This window comes from Pelobates fuscus, chromosome 3 (assembly GCF_036172605.1).
Source record: "Pelobates fuscus isolate aPelFus1 chromosome 3, aPelFus1.pri, whole genome shotgun sequence".
Taxonomy (NCBI): domain Eukaryota; kingdom Metazoa; phylum Chordata; class Amphibia; order Anura; family Pelobatidae; genus Pelobates; species Pelobates fuscus.
The window spans coordinates 367600860-367618833 of record NC_086319.1 but is presented as its reverse complement, the minus strand read 5'-3'; the positions used below and the strand labels follow the sequence as shown (position 1 = coordinate 367618833).

Genomic DNA, 17974 nt, shown 5'->3' with positions numbered 1-17974 from the left:
ACATACATACATAATCACACATGTACACACACAGACATACACAATCACAAACCCACACACATACAATCATAGATCTATACACACAATCACATACATACATACACACACACACAATCACATACCTATACACACAGTCACAAACATACACACACATAATCACAGATGTACACACACAGACATACACACACAATCAATCACAGATCCACACACATACAATCACAGACCCACATATACACACATATACACACAATCACAGATATAAACACACACAATCACATATCCACGCACACATACAATCACAGACCTATACACACAGTCACATACATAAATACATATACAATCATAGACATATACACACATATCACAGACCCACACCACACACACATACAATCAAAGACCTATACACACATAATCACATACACACACATGCAATCACAGACTTATATGCACACACAATAACAGACCCACACACATATACAATCACAGACATATACACACAGTCACATACATACACACACACACACACACACACACACATAATTACAGATGTACACACACACATTCTTTCTGATCATTATCTATTTTTTTAACTGATAGAATTAAATCGAGGCCTATATTTGCAACGACATTAGAGTTCCCACACCTCTTGAGAGAAGAAAGGAGCATGGATGGAAAGATGAGGAGTGCTTACAGCTCAGGAATTTATACAGAAAACTGGCCTATTTTTCAATTGCAGTGAATTAGATTACGAAATGCTCCACTTCCTGTTTCCTATACAGATTTTATACAGTGTTCTGTAAATACTCCCATGGTTGTCCCTTCACATGAGGCAGACATCATTCTGACAGACCGGTCCATTAACAGGCAGACCCAACCTCCAGTGAACTAGGAGTGATTAGATTACAATTTCATTAGGGCAGACTGAGCACTCGCACAAATTGGTCAAGGACCAAGGGCCCGAGCAATGAAAATAAATGAATTACCATACCTACAACACATAGAATACCACTCTCTGTCCATATGCAGAGCTCATGTAACCCCTGTATTCACACATCCTGACACTGTACACGAACATAGTATATGGTTAAATGCAAACACTCATTCTACACACAGGCACACAATACAATTCACATGCACAAATACAAACACTCACTCTTTATACACATGCAATCAAACGTGTAATAGTGACAACAAAATGATATGTGAAATTTACTTAAATTGAAACTCCAGGTATTATTATAACTTATTGCCTTTGTGTAGGTTATGGTAAAAGTAGCTTTATAGTATCTAATTCCCTTCCAACTACAATTTCCCCCGACTCTATAAGTATTTATACTGAACGTTCAAGCACAGCATGCGCGCAATGAGTTCCTGTTATCTCTGACAGGATCTATCATAGGTTTCTGAGATAACCAGTAGTGTAATAATTATACTATGCTTCATGGGGTTCAAGGGCCTTCAGAGAACACTGGTCCTATTTTAGCCAGGCTCCCAAATTGCTGCCAGTCTGTCATTGGACTGTTCCATGTATGCTGAAGGTGTGCAATAATTTAGAAACGTTAACAACAAAGCTGAATGTGGAGTCAGAAGGCTAACAGGATGATGTGAGTTACTTATAGGCTGGGAAAGGGTGCAAAACTAAGGAGAGAGTGAGAATGTGTGTGCGGATGTGTTGTTTGCTTGTTGTATAAAGAGGAGTCGCCCCTTTCCGAGATATGTATGTTTTATGTTTGTTATATTATGTTTACTTCTCCCTATTTTCAACGAATTTCTGTTTGTCACGTCGGAATATGAAATGGTATGTAGAAATCCACGGTGCTCTATTTACCTCTATTCTGGAACTGGGCGCCTCCATCTTAGTTCCCTGTCAGTTATTATCAGAAGCTCTGCCATTTGCACCTGGCAGTCAGCGTCCAGAGAGCACGAAAAGAGGAGAAGAAATAAAAACGGTGTATCTCTTTCTCACCCCTCGATGCAGCGTGTGCCTTGGCTGTGCCAGACTGAAATAGGATATGATGTGGTGTGGTAAATATTAACACACATTCAGAAAAAAAGTCAACACAAGGTGTGAATTGTCAATATTTTATTCAGCCGGTTCCCCTTTAACGTATGGGATAACTGAATAGGTTAAATTAGTTTGAGATTTAATATTCTGCCATTTCAACAAGTTGCAATTAATTGATTTTATTGCAATTCCCATTGCTCAGCCATTGACAGAAATGAGTCGTATTGTACTAATAGCGAGAAAGACACCCAGGGTGAGGAGGACTAGTTGAATGCTTTCCTTTCTCTGGCCGTGTTCCATACCATCAGTCAATGGCTGCTTCAAGAAAATGTCAATTGAACACTGATTGCAGATACCGCTTGATTGGCCTTACTTAATGATCACTGCAAAGGAAAAGTCTAACGCTCAATTGATTTTGAAACTTGCCTCAATCACAGCGTGCATGCCATAGATTACACCAGATAATCATTTTCTACAGTATGTATGTTTGTTCATTTAATTTATCGGTATCGGATGTTATAAAACCATAGGGGAGTTAAAGAGACATATTAGCTAGATTTGACACAGTCCACTTTCAATGCATTAAATATTAAAACATTATTTTCAAATAATTGTCTGAAAATTAAAAACAAAATACACATTAGGGTTTATTTAGCAAATTACAAATTGATATGGATCGCAATCTGAATACTAAATTGTAGGCAGAGATAGATTATCTGGAAAAATCCTCCAAATCAGCTATAGTTACAGCGTGGCTATTTAGTTCTGTGAATGACCCCCCCCCCCCCCCCCCCCTCCATTGTATAGCGCTACAGAATGTGCTGGGACTATATAAATAATTAAATAATAATAATAATAATACCCATGGTTGTAAATATCCTTGGGTTCCAATTCTTTAAAGGGACTCTCCGGGCAGAGGATTTTACTCACCTGCATCATTGCTCCCCTGTGCGCACATGCACATGCGCACATACTTCATAGGGCGGCATTCATGCTGCCCTCTGAAGCCTGAGCGCACTACCGCGCATGACAGCTCAGCTCGCGGTCTTTGCCCGCCCCCTCTCCTCTGCTGACAGGCTGGAGAGAGAAGGCGCGCACACAGTGCCTTCTCTCTCCTGCACACGTCAGACGTATTTTAATACGTCTGACGTGTACAAGGCCTTTTTAGGGCCCTACATGATAGGAAGTCCCTCTGGTGGCCATCTGAGTGACGGCCACTGGAGGTATTCCTATCATTCAATGTAAACACTGTATTTTGCCTGCAGGGAGCTATAAATCTCACCTGAACAAATACATTAAGCTGTAGTTGTTCAGGTGACTATAGTGTCCCTTTAAGTTGAATAGTGGAATAAAACGAAAACAATGCTCTTGTTCATTTCTTACCACCAGGGGGTGCTACGTGATATCTATATATATATATATGCATCTAACTCTATACCTAGAATATTGTAACTGGCAGACAGTGATAATAATGTATTATTTGCAGTATTGTTTTAGAATACATGTATGTGGTTTTTTACTCTCTTTTTTTTAAGTCGTGTGATGGAACTAATATGAGCATTAATATGATGGACTTAATATGACAAAATACAGGCTCATTGGCACAGGCTCATAGATAGATTGATGTACTTTGAAAATGCTGTTGCCATCAGCTTTCAGTGGTTTATTGGGATGTGATGATATAGAACACTAACAACCACTATCTGAAAGAAAGATATATAATTGCAACATTGCAGTATTGGTACCAGGGTACTACTGACCTTTATCTCTGGGGTTCACTAAATGTACTTATTACATTTAGTGTATGTGCCTCATGGTCCAAACATACTGGTCCATTTGGAAAATAGATCATTCTTACAATTCAAAAAATAAATTAATGTGTGTGTGTGTGTGTGTGTGTGTGTGTGTGTGTGTGTGTGTGTGGAGAGCTGGTGGACAAGTTAGTTAGAGAGTCTGCTTGAGTAATGAAATCTGAGTTTTATATTATACAAAAAACAACAAGGAAAAAATATATTGAAAAAAACATGACAACATGGATCTAACCTGGGACTCACTATCACTCCCAATTTATCCTTTTCCATAATCCATTGAGTGAACGTGAAAGGTAATGGTGTTCTGCATGCTTCACTTAGATGTGTTACAGAGGACAGCCTCAACAACAGAGGAATAAAGAAATAAAGAGTGGAGTCGGTGGACATTTACTGAAAAAAAATAACTTGATATGTGTTTTTATGTGAAAAGGTTTTTAACCAATTTAAATAAAATAGGCAAGTAAAGACTTGAGCAAAGGGCGGTGGGGCAATACCATGCCATTGAGTTGAGTTGTTTGGGGCTCATGACCACTGGGAAGTGGAGCAGTGCTTTATTTCTCATGCTCGGTCTCTATCTTCTGAACCCTCCCAAAATTGCCTGTTGAAGTTTCAGTTTGGTGACAAATTTATGTATTTTCTGCTACAGTTCAGAAATTATTGGGCGTTGCTAGAGACAATGCCATAATGTAGCCCCAATTACACCACATAACACAACTACTTGGCTGTGACAACTCCATAGTAAGCCATAAATGTGGGTTGACACGTGCTCTATGATATATTTTGAAGGACATCTTTAAAAATATTTGTTATTGTCACGGGTTGCATCCCACCAGCCTACGCAAATGAGATTCCAGATTCAGTAGAGTGGATATTCAAGATCCTAAACAGGATGTAGTGTGAGTTTGTGAAGTCATCAGCAGTGTTTGTATGTCCAAGGATGTTGTTCTAGAAAGTAATCCGAGAACATATGAGTATTTCTAAGTTATGTAATGGCTATGGGCAAGTATTTCTCAAAGCTGTACGGAGTGATTGACAAGATAGCATGATAGTTATCATCAAGAAATTATGTAACAAATAACCTAAGGCATACAAGTGACCAGGCATCTCTTTAGAGCTACTATCTTGGTAGAAGGGAATTTTTTTTCTCTGCCAATGAATGGACTGAAATATTGCAAACAATTGTGATGGTTACAGTACATGAGAACGTATACATTAGCTTCATTTTGAAAACAGGGGCACCCAGGTAAGTATCAGACTATTCACAATTAATGTGACCCCTTATCACAGGAAGGCACTGGGTGACTCCTGGCATACATATAGAGAGGGCTGCAGTGGTTTTGGTGTTTACAAATATCCTTAATATGTATTCAGAATATTAAAGCAGGAACACTTCCGCAAATAATGATTTTTTCTGAATTTGTCTCTGTCTTTCTTTTTAGAAAACGCACAGAAACTATTACCTGAAATATCTCAGCAGACTTTTGAATAGGAAACCGTCTAATGGCAGGTTAGTTAAGCATTCTTTCAACAGAAATCTGTGAATTGGAATTATCAAAAATATCTGCATTTTATTTCCACCTTGTCGTGTACAGCATCTACAGAGCATTCCATTATGAACCCTAATACACATCATTGTTTCATGAATAATACCCTTCCCAGACACCTTCTTAAATAATAGTCTGGAGCTCTTCTCTATTAGCCATTCCTTTTCCAGAGATATTTAAAAAAAAAAAAAAAAAACAGTACCTTCAAGAGATCTTCTCGATTAGACATACATCTCCCAGAGACTTTCATTAAAAATAATTCCCATCCAACATATCTTTTTAAATAACCATCCCCTTCGCCCCAAGACCGCCAAATTATCACTGACCTATTGTTCTGCAACATTTATGACTTACGGTTTCCTCATGAACTGTGCCAAATCCTAAAATAGTCTACCTTCGATCTGGCTACTAATGTCAATCTAATGCTTTGTCTTTCTCCTTTCCACAGTAAGAACCTCGGCACTCCTGGGTCTCAGGTGTTTCGCACTATCTTCTCCTATCTGTATCCTCCAAACACAGGTATCTTGCTGTACTTTGCCATACGACAACAGAGGGAAACAAACATTGGCATCAGATATATATTTGCTTTGTGCTTATGATAAAGACGCACATGGCATGACAGTCTATAGAACATTGTTGTGTCAGTTGTGCCATGTGTTTCATGTTAAAAGCCCTCTATGTTCCTTCTATCTTTCTAGATGTTTGCTTGTCGTTAAAACCAGTCCTTGCAGTAACCGCGTCGATGTTGTCTGGATATCAGGTAAAAGTACAGAATTCATAAACAAATCCCGAAACATACATTAGTTGTGGCTACAAACTGCATGTGAACGTTTCTCAAGCTGAAAGAGATCAGTGCTTTAGCCCCATCATTTCACCCTGTCTGTAGGTGGCGCTGCTCTTGTTGGTGGTATTTCTTCCCACTGTGCAGAAGATCCGCAAGAGCATTAATGAAGAATTTATCCTCGTGCTGGCCGGCTTTGGTTTGAATGTTGATGAGAATAAAGCAGCGGCAGTGGAGTTCATTGTGTATTACATATGGGTTGTGGAAGGTAAAGAAGGAGAATTAGGGGGACGATTGCTTTGTTTTTTTGGGGGGGGAGTTCCTGTTCTGAGGACCTTGTGTTGTGGCACACACTTTGATGCTAATACTGAGCACCTTGATATTCTTCTATCCCACAGTGTGTTACATTGCGGCAATGGTTCTGTCCTGCATTGTCACTGTCACAATGCTACTGAGATCCCTGGTCAAACACAGGTAAGTGCTTCCAACAGGGGAGTTTGTTCCTACGTAACCAATAGGGATGACCAGTTTTTAAGTACAAAAGCAGGGGGATCCACTTTTAGATCATAAACCTGACCTCCAGTCTGCAACCAGATGTTGTCGCTATATATTGAAACCTACATGCAATTATAAACTTCAACTTCAAATTTCAAACATACAATTTACGTTCACAAACTTGTGTTGTCAAGCCACGTAGTCTGATGGATTCCACCTAATACAGGTCTTCATTATATGGAGATTCACTTTGTCTTGGAATTGTTTATGCCCAATTCATGTAAATTTCAATGTAATTATTTATTTTCTGTATTGTATCTTGCCAGTAGTGTCCTTTTTAACACTCTTATAAAATGTAATGTGTTTAGTCGTTGCGTTACGACATGTAATGCTCATCATTGAATTATGAGCGAAGGCCGGAATTCCCCTAGAACTCTTTCTCCACCAAATTCTTGGTGTTCCATCCTGTTCTCTTCCCCAGGTGGGCCCTGCAGTCTCTCTGTGCCGGGCAGTCATCCTTGGTGTTCCTGGACTCGCGTTCCCCAAGTCCTTCTCCTTCAGTGCTTTCTAGTTGGATGGGTCATATCAGCTACCAGGCTGCATTCACCTGTATAGGTAATTTTGTATTTCATTGCATGGAAAAATAGTTCAGTCCTGGCTTGTAAAAAACAATCCAGTCCAACTATCTCTATAGAGATGCCCATGATGCATATTTGGCGTGGCCAACAAATAGCTACCTAGTTGTGGTGTACTTACAAGTCCCATGATGCTTTGCAAGCCTGCAGTCTGGACAGATTAAGCTACTGTATTCTGTGATGTAACCGCACTGGATTTTGGTGGCACATATTTTGTAACCCACACTAGATATATATGACATTATGTGAAATGGCCGTGAGGGTTTTGGAGACATCTTAATAAACCACAAGGCAGAAAATCAGTTAGTTTAAAAGTCTTCAGAAAACTTCAAGTGGATTATTTGCCCTAATACCCACTTGACCGTGATACATTTTTTAAATTACGTAATTTTTTTTTTTAAATTAGAGTTAGTGTTAAGGTAGTGTATGGCTCAATGTTTGTTTTTTAGGTACTCTGGGGGGTTAATGTTTAAAGTTGGTGTCGTGATTAACATTTAGTGCAGTGTAGGGGTTAATATTTAGTGATAGCGCATGGGTTAATGTTTAGTTAGTGCAGTGTAGAGGTTAATATCTAGTGATGGTGTTAATGTTTAGTTAGTGCAGTGTAGGGGTTAATATTTAGTGATAGCGTATGCGTTAATGTTTAGTTAGTGCAGTGTAGGGGTTAATATCTAGTGATGGTGTTAATTTTGAGTTAGTGCAGTGTAGGGGTTAATATTTAGTGATAGCGTATGCGTTAATGTTTAGTTAGTGCAGTGTAGGGGTTAATATCTAGTGATGGTGTTAATTTTGAGTTAGTGCAGTGTAGGGGTTAATATTTAGTGATAGCGTATGTGTTAATGTTTAGTTAGTGCAGTGTAGGGGTTAATATTTAGTGATGTGTTAGTGTTAATGTTCAGTTAGTGCATAGTAGGGGTTAATATCTAGTGATGGTGTTAATGTTTAGTTAGTGCAGTGTAGGGGTTAATATTTAGTGATGTGTTAGTGTTAATGTTCAGTTAGTGCATAGTAGGGGTTAATATCTAGTGATGGTGTTAATGTTGAGCTAGTGCAGTGCAGTGGTTAATATTTAGAGATAGCGTATGCGTTAATGTTTAGTTAGTGCAGTGTAGGGGTTAATATTTAGTGATGGCATATGGGTTAATGTTTAGTTAGTGCAGTGTAGGGGTTAATATTTAGTGATGTGTTAGTGTTAATGTTCAGTTAGTGCATAGTAGGGGTTAATATCTAGTGATGGTGTTAATGTTTAGTTAGTGCAGTGTAGGGGTTAATATTTAGTGATGGCATATGGGTTAATGTTTAGTTAGTGCAGTGTAGGGGTTAATATTTAGTGATGTGTTAGTGTTAATGTTCAGTTAGTGCATAGTAGGGGTTAATATCTAGTGATGGTGTTATTGTTGAGCTAGTGCAGTGCAGTGGTTAATATTTAGTGATAGCGTATGGGTTAATGTTTAGTTAGTGCAGTGTAGGGGTTAATATTTAGTGATAGCGTATGGGTTAATGTTTAGTAAGTGCAGTGTAGGGGTTAATATTTAGTGATGCGTATGGGTTAATGTTTAGTTAGTGCAGTGTAGGGGTTAATATTTAGTGATGTGTTAGTGTTAATGTTCAGTTAGTGCATAGTAGGGGTTAATATCTAGTGATGGTGTTAATTTTGAGTTAGTGCAGTGTAGTGGTTAATATTTAGTGATGCGTATGCGTTAATGTTTAGTTAGTGCAGTGTAGGGGTTAATATTTAGTGATGTGTTAGTGTTAATGTTCAGTTAGTGAATAGTAGGGGTTAATATCTAGTGATGGTGTTAATGTTGAGTTAGTGCAGTGTAGTGTGGGGGTTAATGTGTAATATACTGTAGTGTATGGGTTAATATTTAGTTAGTGCAGTGTATACTGTAGTGTATGGGTTAATGTTTAGTTAGTGCAGTGTATAATGTAGTGTATGGGTTAATGTGCAGTGTAGTGTGGGGGTTAATGTATAACAAACTGTAGTGTATGGGTTAATGTTTAGTTAGTGTAGTGTATACTGTAGTGTATGGGTTAATGTGCAGTGTAGTGTGTTAGGGTAGTGTAGGGGTTGCAGAAGGTCTTCACTGTAAAGGCAGCCCTGCTGCCTGAGGTTAGTGTGAGTTACGGTTCTAGTTGGCAGCTATTTTCAGCTCCCATGATTAAAATGGCAGCTGGTGTTTTAGTCTAAAACATACTGGAAAATGTATGTCCTTTTCCTGCCCCAGATTAGGGCCTTGTGACTGAATGAAGATGATCCAACATTGGATATTATTAGATATTATTAGATTTGTTTTATTATTACATATATATATATATATTTTATATTATATTTTAAGAGATAAAGTATGAGAACTGTAAAAATATTTCTCCTTTTTTTTTCCCTCCAGGTCTCATCATTCAGATTGTCGTGTTATTCGTTGCTCATGTCTGCGTTACATTTCTGATTGTTATTCCCATTGTTTATGGCAAGTTTCAGATTATCCTCCATTTCCTGAAAATGAGTTGGTGAGTTTCCTGCAGCCTGTGACATAAACCTTTATCACCAGCATTCTATTCAGCAGCAGCATTGAAACCTCAGTTTTAGAGAACCAATAGTAATGAAAGATATGTACAAACAGTGTGCAATATCAGTGATAAATTTGGTATTAATTAACAAACAAAAAAAAAGTATACTTTCTCTTTTTCCCATTTTGGATTTAACATATGTAACATTCTTTAGCTACAATTTTAGAAGAAATATGCCTATAGCTCCCTGTCACAGCAACTACGAAGTGTAGTTGCAAGCACATTTCATTACTGCTACTGCAGAATACGAATAGAGTGAAAGGTGTCACTCAGTTCAGACGCCAAGGAACAGGTAACAGACCATCAACATATAAGCGTGATCCTAGCAGGAGGTAGCATCTCCAAGCAGGGCCAATGATATCTGAAGGAGGTGGGTAGATATCATGAAGTAGGACAGGGATAGGCAACCTTCGGCTCTGCAGATGTTTTGGACTACACCTCCCATGATGCTTTGCCAGCATTATGTGTGTAAGAGCATTATGGGGGATGTAGTCCACAACATCTGGAGAGCCAAACGTTGCCTATGCCTGAACTAGGAGATGGGTATTCCATTAGTGTCTTACCTTAACAGGTCCTAAAATGATTAAATATATAATTTACCAGTGTGCAAAAATTACATATTCATCATTTTAGGAGCTGTTATATGTTAATATGAACCTGGATGATATATACCTGGCACTGTACATGGCTAATGTTCTCTATATAACTACCTACTGATGTTTTTCCCCATTTCGATGAAAGAGTCTCTTTACATAAATTAAGGTGCCTGACATTTAGAAATTCACTTTCATATTGACGAAGCAAGGCCTAGATATAATTCATTAAAGGTCTGTCCTCAAACCTTTACATGAATCAATATAAAAGTGGCTATATGTTATGTTAGCATGTCAGAATGGCTGGGGAGTTTTTAAAAATAAATTTATTACTCAGCAGCAATGAATCTCATTATGCTTCAGGACCACATTTAACCTCTATCCGCTTATCATATGTTTTCCACCATTTACAAAACACAATTCATCAATTTAAAAAGATGTATAATGAGCAGCCAGTCACAAAGAGGGACATGGTACATGTTGTAAAATACAAAACATAAAGTATACTATGCCACGCACCACTGCTCTAAAGAACCAACTAAAAAGACTTTAGATGATACATAAAATTAAACCAGAAGGATAATTCAGAACTAAAAATGTGTACTATATGGGCCTGGTGTGCGCATGAATGGACATTTTGAGCCCTGATTTAAATAATAAAAATATAAAATATATATATAAAAAAAAATCACTGGTTAAATGTGATGTGGAAATATAAGCCATTGTTTATTCAGTACCACGCTGGTTATTGGTCCCTGTTAAAGGCCAAATTTTATTACAAGTGAAATGGGAATCTCTGGTAACTGAGTAGCTGTTCCCCAATTATCTTCTAAGACAGGCTTCCCCAAACTCCGGCCTTTCAGATGTTGTTGAACTACAACTCCCATGATTCTCAGCCTATCTATTTCATTCATAGAATCATGGGAGTTGTAGTTCAGCTGGAGGGCCGGAGTTTGAGGAAGCCTGTTCTAAGACAATACTGCTATTTAGTTACCAAAGATAAACTTATCTCTTATAATACATCATCTGGAGTTAGGAACAACCTCAGAGTAAGACCAGTTCTATGTTGCTATGGTGCACTCAACCACCTCTCGTTATAATAAGAGGATAAAAAGAATCACATAGGAACTTATATATGGCGATATAGCATGAATGAAGTTGTATGTCTGAGAGCTAATGTGTACATTACTGGAGAGGGGGTAACAATACCCACAATATGGATCCAGCATAAGGCATAATAGTAAAATTGATCAAGTCAGTTAGGCTAAAAAATGTGTCCTTCTCTTCCTTAGGCCTTATTGGCTACTTCTGTTCCTGGTGACTGTATTGCAATATGTTTGCTCAAGATTTCTATTCTTAGAAGGACATCCGTCTCAGACTACCAATAGGTATTTATATTCATGTGTGTGTATATATGCACATATTTTCCTGTTTATTTTGCATTATTCCACACCTGTCCTTTAAATCTGTTGGTTTTAGTGCTTTGTATCATTGATTTGAATGGGGAACAGCTCGTTAATCTGTGACTTGCCAAAGCATGGATTGGTACAAGATCTATAATGACAGGCCATTGAGGAGCTATAGATATATTATCACACGATCACATATTGACATGAAGAGCAAGATTCCAGTCTTCTATTCCAACACTTTGCATCACTATACATGAAGGAAGATAAAAGTCAACGTGGATTAAATGCCCGTCTCACTTTCTAAAAAACGATAGATGAGTCAGATAGGTCAGAGTGTGCTGGAGACATCTGGAATCCTTATCTTAATCTCATATGTGAAAACACTCTAATTCCACTTTTCAGTCGATAACACTTAACCCCTTAAGGAAACATGGCAGAAATATTCCGTTGTGCCCTTAAGGGGATAAAACCGAAAATAGGCAGACGATCCTTGCAAGAATCAGACAGTTTTCACTCCGACTAAACCTACCTTATAAGTAGGTGTTCATAACAAGTCCGACATTAGAATGAAAGACTAGTGAGCAAATTTTGGGTAGGGTGTTCCTCGTTAAATCCCTGGGTATCAATACAGAAATGTTTCCATGTGCATCCTGCTATGCAATTCTTTCACTTTCCAATATATTGAAATGGTTGAAAAGAAGATATTTCAAGTATTATTTGCATTACATGCACTGCACACTATTTTGGAAGCTACCTACAGCAAAAGACAACAGGTACGGTCTCTTTGTAATGGTTTAAGAAGTAGCAGGACACTGCACAAATGTATACTGGGTATGCTAAAACAAACACATTCTCCATTCAGTAACTGTTATAGGTAGCAAAAGAGGCATAGGAAACACATAATGATTCTGTTGACATAACCCCTTAAAGGGATACTCTAAGAACGAAAACACCTTTAGCTTAAAGGGAGCCTGTAGTCACAAGAAGAACTACAGCTTAATGTCCCTGTCCCTGCAGGCTTTTTAACTCAGACGGCCACTAGAGCTCCTTCTTGGATCATTGCTGATGTTCAGCATCTCCACGCTCTGCATGGAGGTGCTAAACGCTCCCCATAGTGATGCATTAATTCAAAGCATCTCTATGAGGAGATGCTGATTGGCTCAGCACAGCATTTTTAACACATGTACTATTGCATCTCAGTTATTTTCATGGTAAAGCATTGGATTGTCTGAGATAGTCAAATTCGATTATCTCAGCCATGGAGGCAGAGCAAGCGGAGCCAGCCGCAAATCACCTTTTAAGGGCAAGCAACGGGGGCAAGACACCTAAGCATGTTTATACTATAGTATTCCTTTAATGAAGCTGTTTTGGTGTATAGATTATGCTTCTGTGTTCAATTCTCTGCCGTTTAGAGTGATATCACTTTGTTTTTGTTTCTGTAGCCTTTTGTCACACCTCCCCAGGTTGTGACTCACACAGCCAACATGCAAAAAATGTTACAGTTTCAATTAGATAGGACAGCACAGTGTGTTTACTTTAGAAGTTTTTATCTCCTGGTTTGTTAATTGAACTTTAAACACACACAGCAGGCTGCTGCACCCTCTAATAGGCTATAAACGATTCATGAAATAAGATATTCTAAATTAAACAGAATGTGCAATCAAGGAAGTTTAACCCCTTAGTGACTGCGGACTTACAGGGTACGTCAAACAAAAAATGATCGTTAACGACCGCTGACGTACCATGTATGTCCACGGCACATTTGTGCGGTGGGAGAGATCTTGATCACTTCCAGCCGCTCTAAGGGTATTGCAGGGATATACGTATCCTGCATTATCCCCCTTCACTGCCGGGCCGCCGGGTAAACACTCCCCCGGAGCGATCACTTCCGGTTGCTCCATGTGGCGCCCGGCAGTGAGGCAGAGCATCGGAAGCCATCAGACATTCTTCCCATACTCTGCTTGTGTGCTGAGTGCCTCGAGGGTCAAGGCACTTAGTGAGGAATAAAATAATTTTTTTTAAATGTAAAAAAAAAAATATTAAGCCCTCCTTCCCTCCCTACCTCTCCCTCCCCCTCCCTCTCCCTCCATTCCCATTCACTTACCCGATCGCCGCTGTTCCCCCAATGGCGATTGGTCTTCTTCTCCGTTTGGGGGGACTGTCTGACAGCCCAGACAGTCCCCCCTCGGCTAAATAGGACCCCATGGGCCATGTGATCGTTATATTTTTTAGCTTGTCGGTTCGGTCTACCTTAAGTATAAACCAATTAGACATATTGGACACCACAATACTGTTATCATTTCAAAACAGAATGATTTTGGTCCATATACTATTACAATTAATATGTCTTCCATGATTAGATCACGAGTGATACTTATATCACTATCTCCGTTCTCGTAACTAACGATTTAGCATGACGTCATCAGCATTCTGGTAGACCAATCAGACCAAAGGGCGTGTCATTTAAACTCAAAAGCCTGGGGCTTGTGTTCCCCCTTGAAGAGCCGCTTACAGGTGAAACGCGCATAGGGGCTCAGTGTTAAGCTCCTACCCTGCTGACAGATATTGCCGCTCCAGATTGATATTTGAGAATTGAGCAATAAGTTTGAAGGGGCATTATCTATACACCGAAAACCACTCCATTAAGCTAAAGTTATTTTGGTGCTTATAGTTTCCCTTGAACTTATTAGTTCCTTTAAAAATATATTTTTGCTGCTTATTTTGTTTCATGTTGCTTGATATGGCAAGTATGCAACTGACCCCACTTTCCTACATCCTTCAAAGCAGTGTCGTTGTCTGTGTGTGTGTGTGTGTGTGTGTCTGTGCATGTGTCTGTGTATGTTTATGTATGTCTCTATGCACCTTATTAACATTTCCCATTGAAGAGTTTTTAAAATGTTTTATAATATGTATTTTATGATGCCTATTACAAAAAAAAGACAATGATTGTGATAATAGTGCAATTAAATAGTAGGCTTATATTCACACACATGCACACTGATCCATTTCCATCTCTTTTTTTGTCTCTCAGGAAAAGCCTCTTCCTGCTCACTTACCTCTTGCTCCCAGTGAACGTCCTTCGAGGGGGTTTGGTGTCAATTGCCAGACTCCTGGTCTCCGCTATCTTTAATTTAATCCATTTTTGTCGGATGGACCTGAGTCTGTTACAGCACAGTGTGCAGGGCTGGGATCCAGGTAATAACTGCTTATTTAATTCTTGTAATTTATTGTAATTTAATTACAAATAATACACTGGAATTAACTTACTGAACCCACTGAAACTTGTATACAAATTTTCGTGGTGATTTATCAATTCTAATAATTTTTCTGCAACTTTTTTATTTTTTTAAATGGATTTCTGCATAAACTTGTGGGATTTAAAGAAAACATTTTGATCACTTGTAAAACACTCTAAATACAATTAAAATAATGACAGAATTTAGCTGTCACTTTTCAGAACATTTTGATAAATATTCCCCATTGTGTCAATATCTGTCAGTGTGACAATACGTTAAATATCTAGATTAGAACATAGAAAGAGAGTTAGACAGACAGATATGTTCTAACTAGATCTGTCGTTACAGTCTATACGGGGGTGTACTTACTGTATTATCCGTGTTGTTTAGATGCAAGTTAAACAAACATTGGAATACATTTTTTCATTATCAAGACTATTATGTAAATTATGACCCCCCCCCCCCCCCCTACCAAATCACTGCTTATAAATTAGATCCAAGATAAAATATTTATGGATACATATTTGGCAATGGTCCACCGCACGTTCCGTAAACCCTGGACCCTCAGTAGCTGTTTTATGTTGTTTTATGTTGTTATGCAGTTTTATGAAAATATTTTAGCTGGTAGGGAACGTCAACTCAATTTGTTTGTTGGTCTTTATTTTTTAGTCACCCTTCTTTTGCATTTTGCTTTATTGTTCATATTTTATTCTTCTTCTAGAATGTTGTTTCTTTTAAACTGGTTTGGGCGGATTGTGTATGTGACCTCTCCTGATGATGCTGAAGTGTCTTATGGGGCTTTTCTAAAATGAGTTTCTCAATGTATTTTTTTTACCTGTGTGTTAAATAAATAATAGTAAAAAAACCACAGAGACATATTTCTTTATTCCTGATAATATCTGTTGACTCTATTTATTCTTACAGGCTATAGGAACTATTGTAACTTCTTGATGCTGGAGGTCAGCGAATGTCACCCACTGGTCAGAGCTTTCTGTCTGCTCCTGAAACCTCAGCAAGGGAAGCATCCCGACCTGGAGGAGGGTAAGTGACCGGTCTTTAAACAGTATATTAAAAAGAAAGCAATAAAACACAAAAACAAGTGTTGAAAAGCTAACAAATAAGAGGGAGTAAAAATGTTGGACTGATAAAAGAGAATACAAAACTAACAATAAAAAAGGATGGCGTGGTCTGGACATTGACGGGAGCAGTCGCATGTCTGCAAATCTCCCGCCATTAACTCGGCAATTACCAACCCAACGGCGATTACTTATTCTGATTTTGGCAGCAGCCAACCCACCACAATATGGGGGGAAAGGCTAAAAAGCTCAAGACCCTTGCTAGGGACGGCTCCGGAGAATCAATAAATAGAAAGAATCAATAAATTTTATACATGTATCAGTATGTTTACATCCTATGTATGAAAAATATAGGATGGTATGGTTTCAAGTCACACCTCCAAGCCCTCTGGGTATGAGAGCTGGGAATCTTACTCCATTACATACCGTGCCATCACGCATGCATATGCAGTGGCGTCACGGATCGGCCATAGAGAATCATTGTATACAATCATTCTCTTTGGCAGAATCTTAGCCCCATCATGGCAAGAGCTGCACATGTGCCTAAGGTCCCTAATCTGGCCCGTCATCCTGGAGGGACGAACAACCGAGAAGGAGGTAGCGCCAGCGCTGAGGGATACTCAGAACTGGAGAGAAGGTGAGTAATTTGTTTTATTTTAATTTTAATTTTTTTGAATTTTTTTTATTTACTTTATAAGGGGAATCAGGGCTGTAGCATTAGGAATACAGATATGTATTCCTAGCACTAAAGTGTACCTTTAATGTTATGGCTCCTCCCACATATAGTGACTGAAAGCTCTCCTAAAACTAGCCCTATACCATACCCTTAGTCCAACCTTAAACACTAGCATGTTCTATAAACTACATGGTTGTATCAAATATTTAAATGAATTCAGAGTTTTATATAAACTTATATTCATAAACTGCACACGTCCTGTATTAAACAAACTAAAGTGGTTATGGTGCCAGGAGTGTTCAGGTGCCTGGTGCACCATTTAATGGGTTGATCTCTGACCTAGAGTGTGCTGGGTGCCACTCTCCACCTTTCTGCAGCCTCTATGAAAGTTGGAAACTCCTGCTGGTAGCTTATGGTAGCTCTTCTTAACTAGACCCTACAGTGCAGATGATCAGTCTCAGCCAATAAGCTAATTGGTTAGAAGTCACACCATTACCAAATCCACCAGGGTATTCCTGCAGCATGCTGAAGTAGTTATAGTACTAAGCAACAAAACCCTACAGCTGAATGTAGTAGTTTTAATGTAAAGAACCTGTCCCTGTAAGTTCAGTGTCTACTAAGGACACCTCTAATGGCGTTCACTCAGACATCCACTACAAGTACTTAAAATTACTATTTACATGACACTCAGAGCTAACAAATATAGCCAAATTAGAACCGGTTCTTTTAAGGAGCCCACCAAAGGCCCTAGATTAGGTAACCCCCCAGTAACGTTCCTGCTGCCTTGACCTGGATGGTGGTAGAAGATGACTGTGTGTATATACAGTGTGTATGTCTGCTCTGACCTGGATGGTGGTTGGAGATGAGAGTGTGTATATTCAGTATGTGCGTCTGTCCTAACCTAGATGGTAGTAGTAGAAGAAAGTTTGTATATACAGTATATGTGTCTGCCCTGAATGGTAGTAGTAGATGACTGTGTGTATATACAGTATGTGTGTCTGCTCTTACCTGGATAGTAGTAGTAGATGAGAGTGTGTATATTCAGTATGTGTGTCTGTCCTAACCTAGATGGTAGTAGTAGAAGAAAGTTTGTATATACAGTATATGTGTCTGCCCTGAATGGTAGTAGTAGATGACTGTGTGTA

The 17974-nt window shown here is 38.7% G+C and overlaps 1 protein-coding gene across 1 annotated transcript in view; it reads left to right on the top strand.

Moving 5' to 3' along the window:
- Window positions 1–17974, top strand: part of STRA6 (signaling receptor and transporter of retinol STRA6) — a 37034-nt gene that overhangs the window by 16147 nt on the left and 2913 nt on the right. Inside the window, exons 8-17 of the mRNA XM_063449347.1 lie at window positions 5256–5323; window positions 5809–5879; window positions 6059–6120; window positions 6247–6409; window positions 6540–6615; window positions 7118–7251; window positions 9662–9779; window positions 11725–11820; window positions 14873–15036; window positions 16002–16118. Of these exons, the coding sequence (XP_063305417.1) occupies window positions 5256–5323; window positions 5809–5879; window positions 6059–6120; window positions 6247–6409; window positions 6540–6615; window positions 7118–7251; window positions 9662–9779; window positions 11725–11820; window positions 14873–15036; window positions 16002–16118 (1069 nt within the window). The remainder of the gene's footprint in view (window positions 1–5255; window positions 5324–5808; window positions 5880–6058; window positions 6121–6246; window positions 6410–6539; window positions 6616–7117; window positions 7252–9661; window positions 9780–11724; window positions 11821–14872; window positions 15037–16001; window positions 16119–17974) is intronic.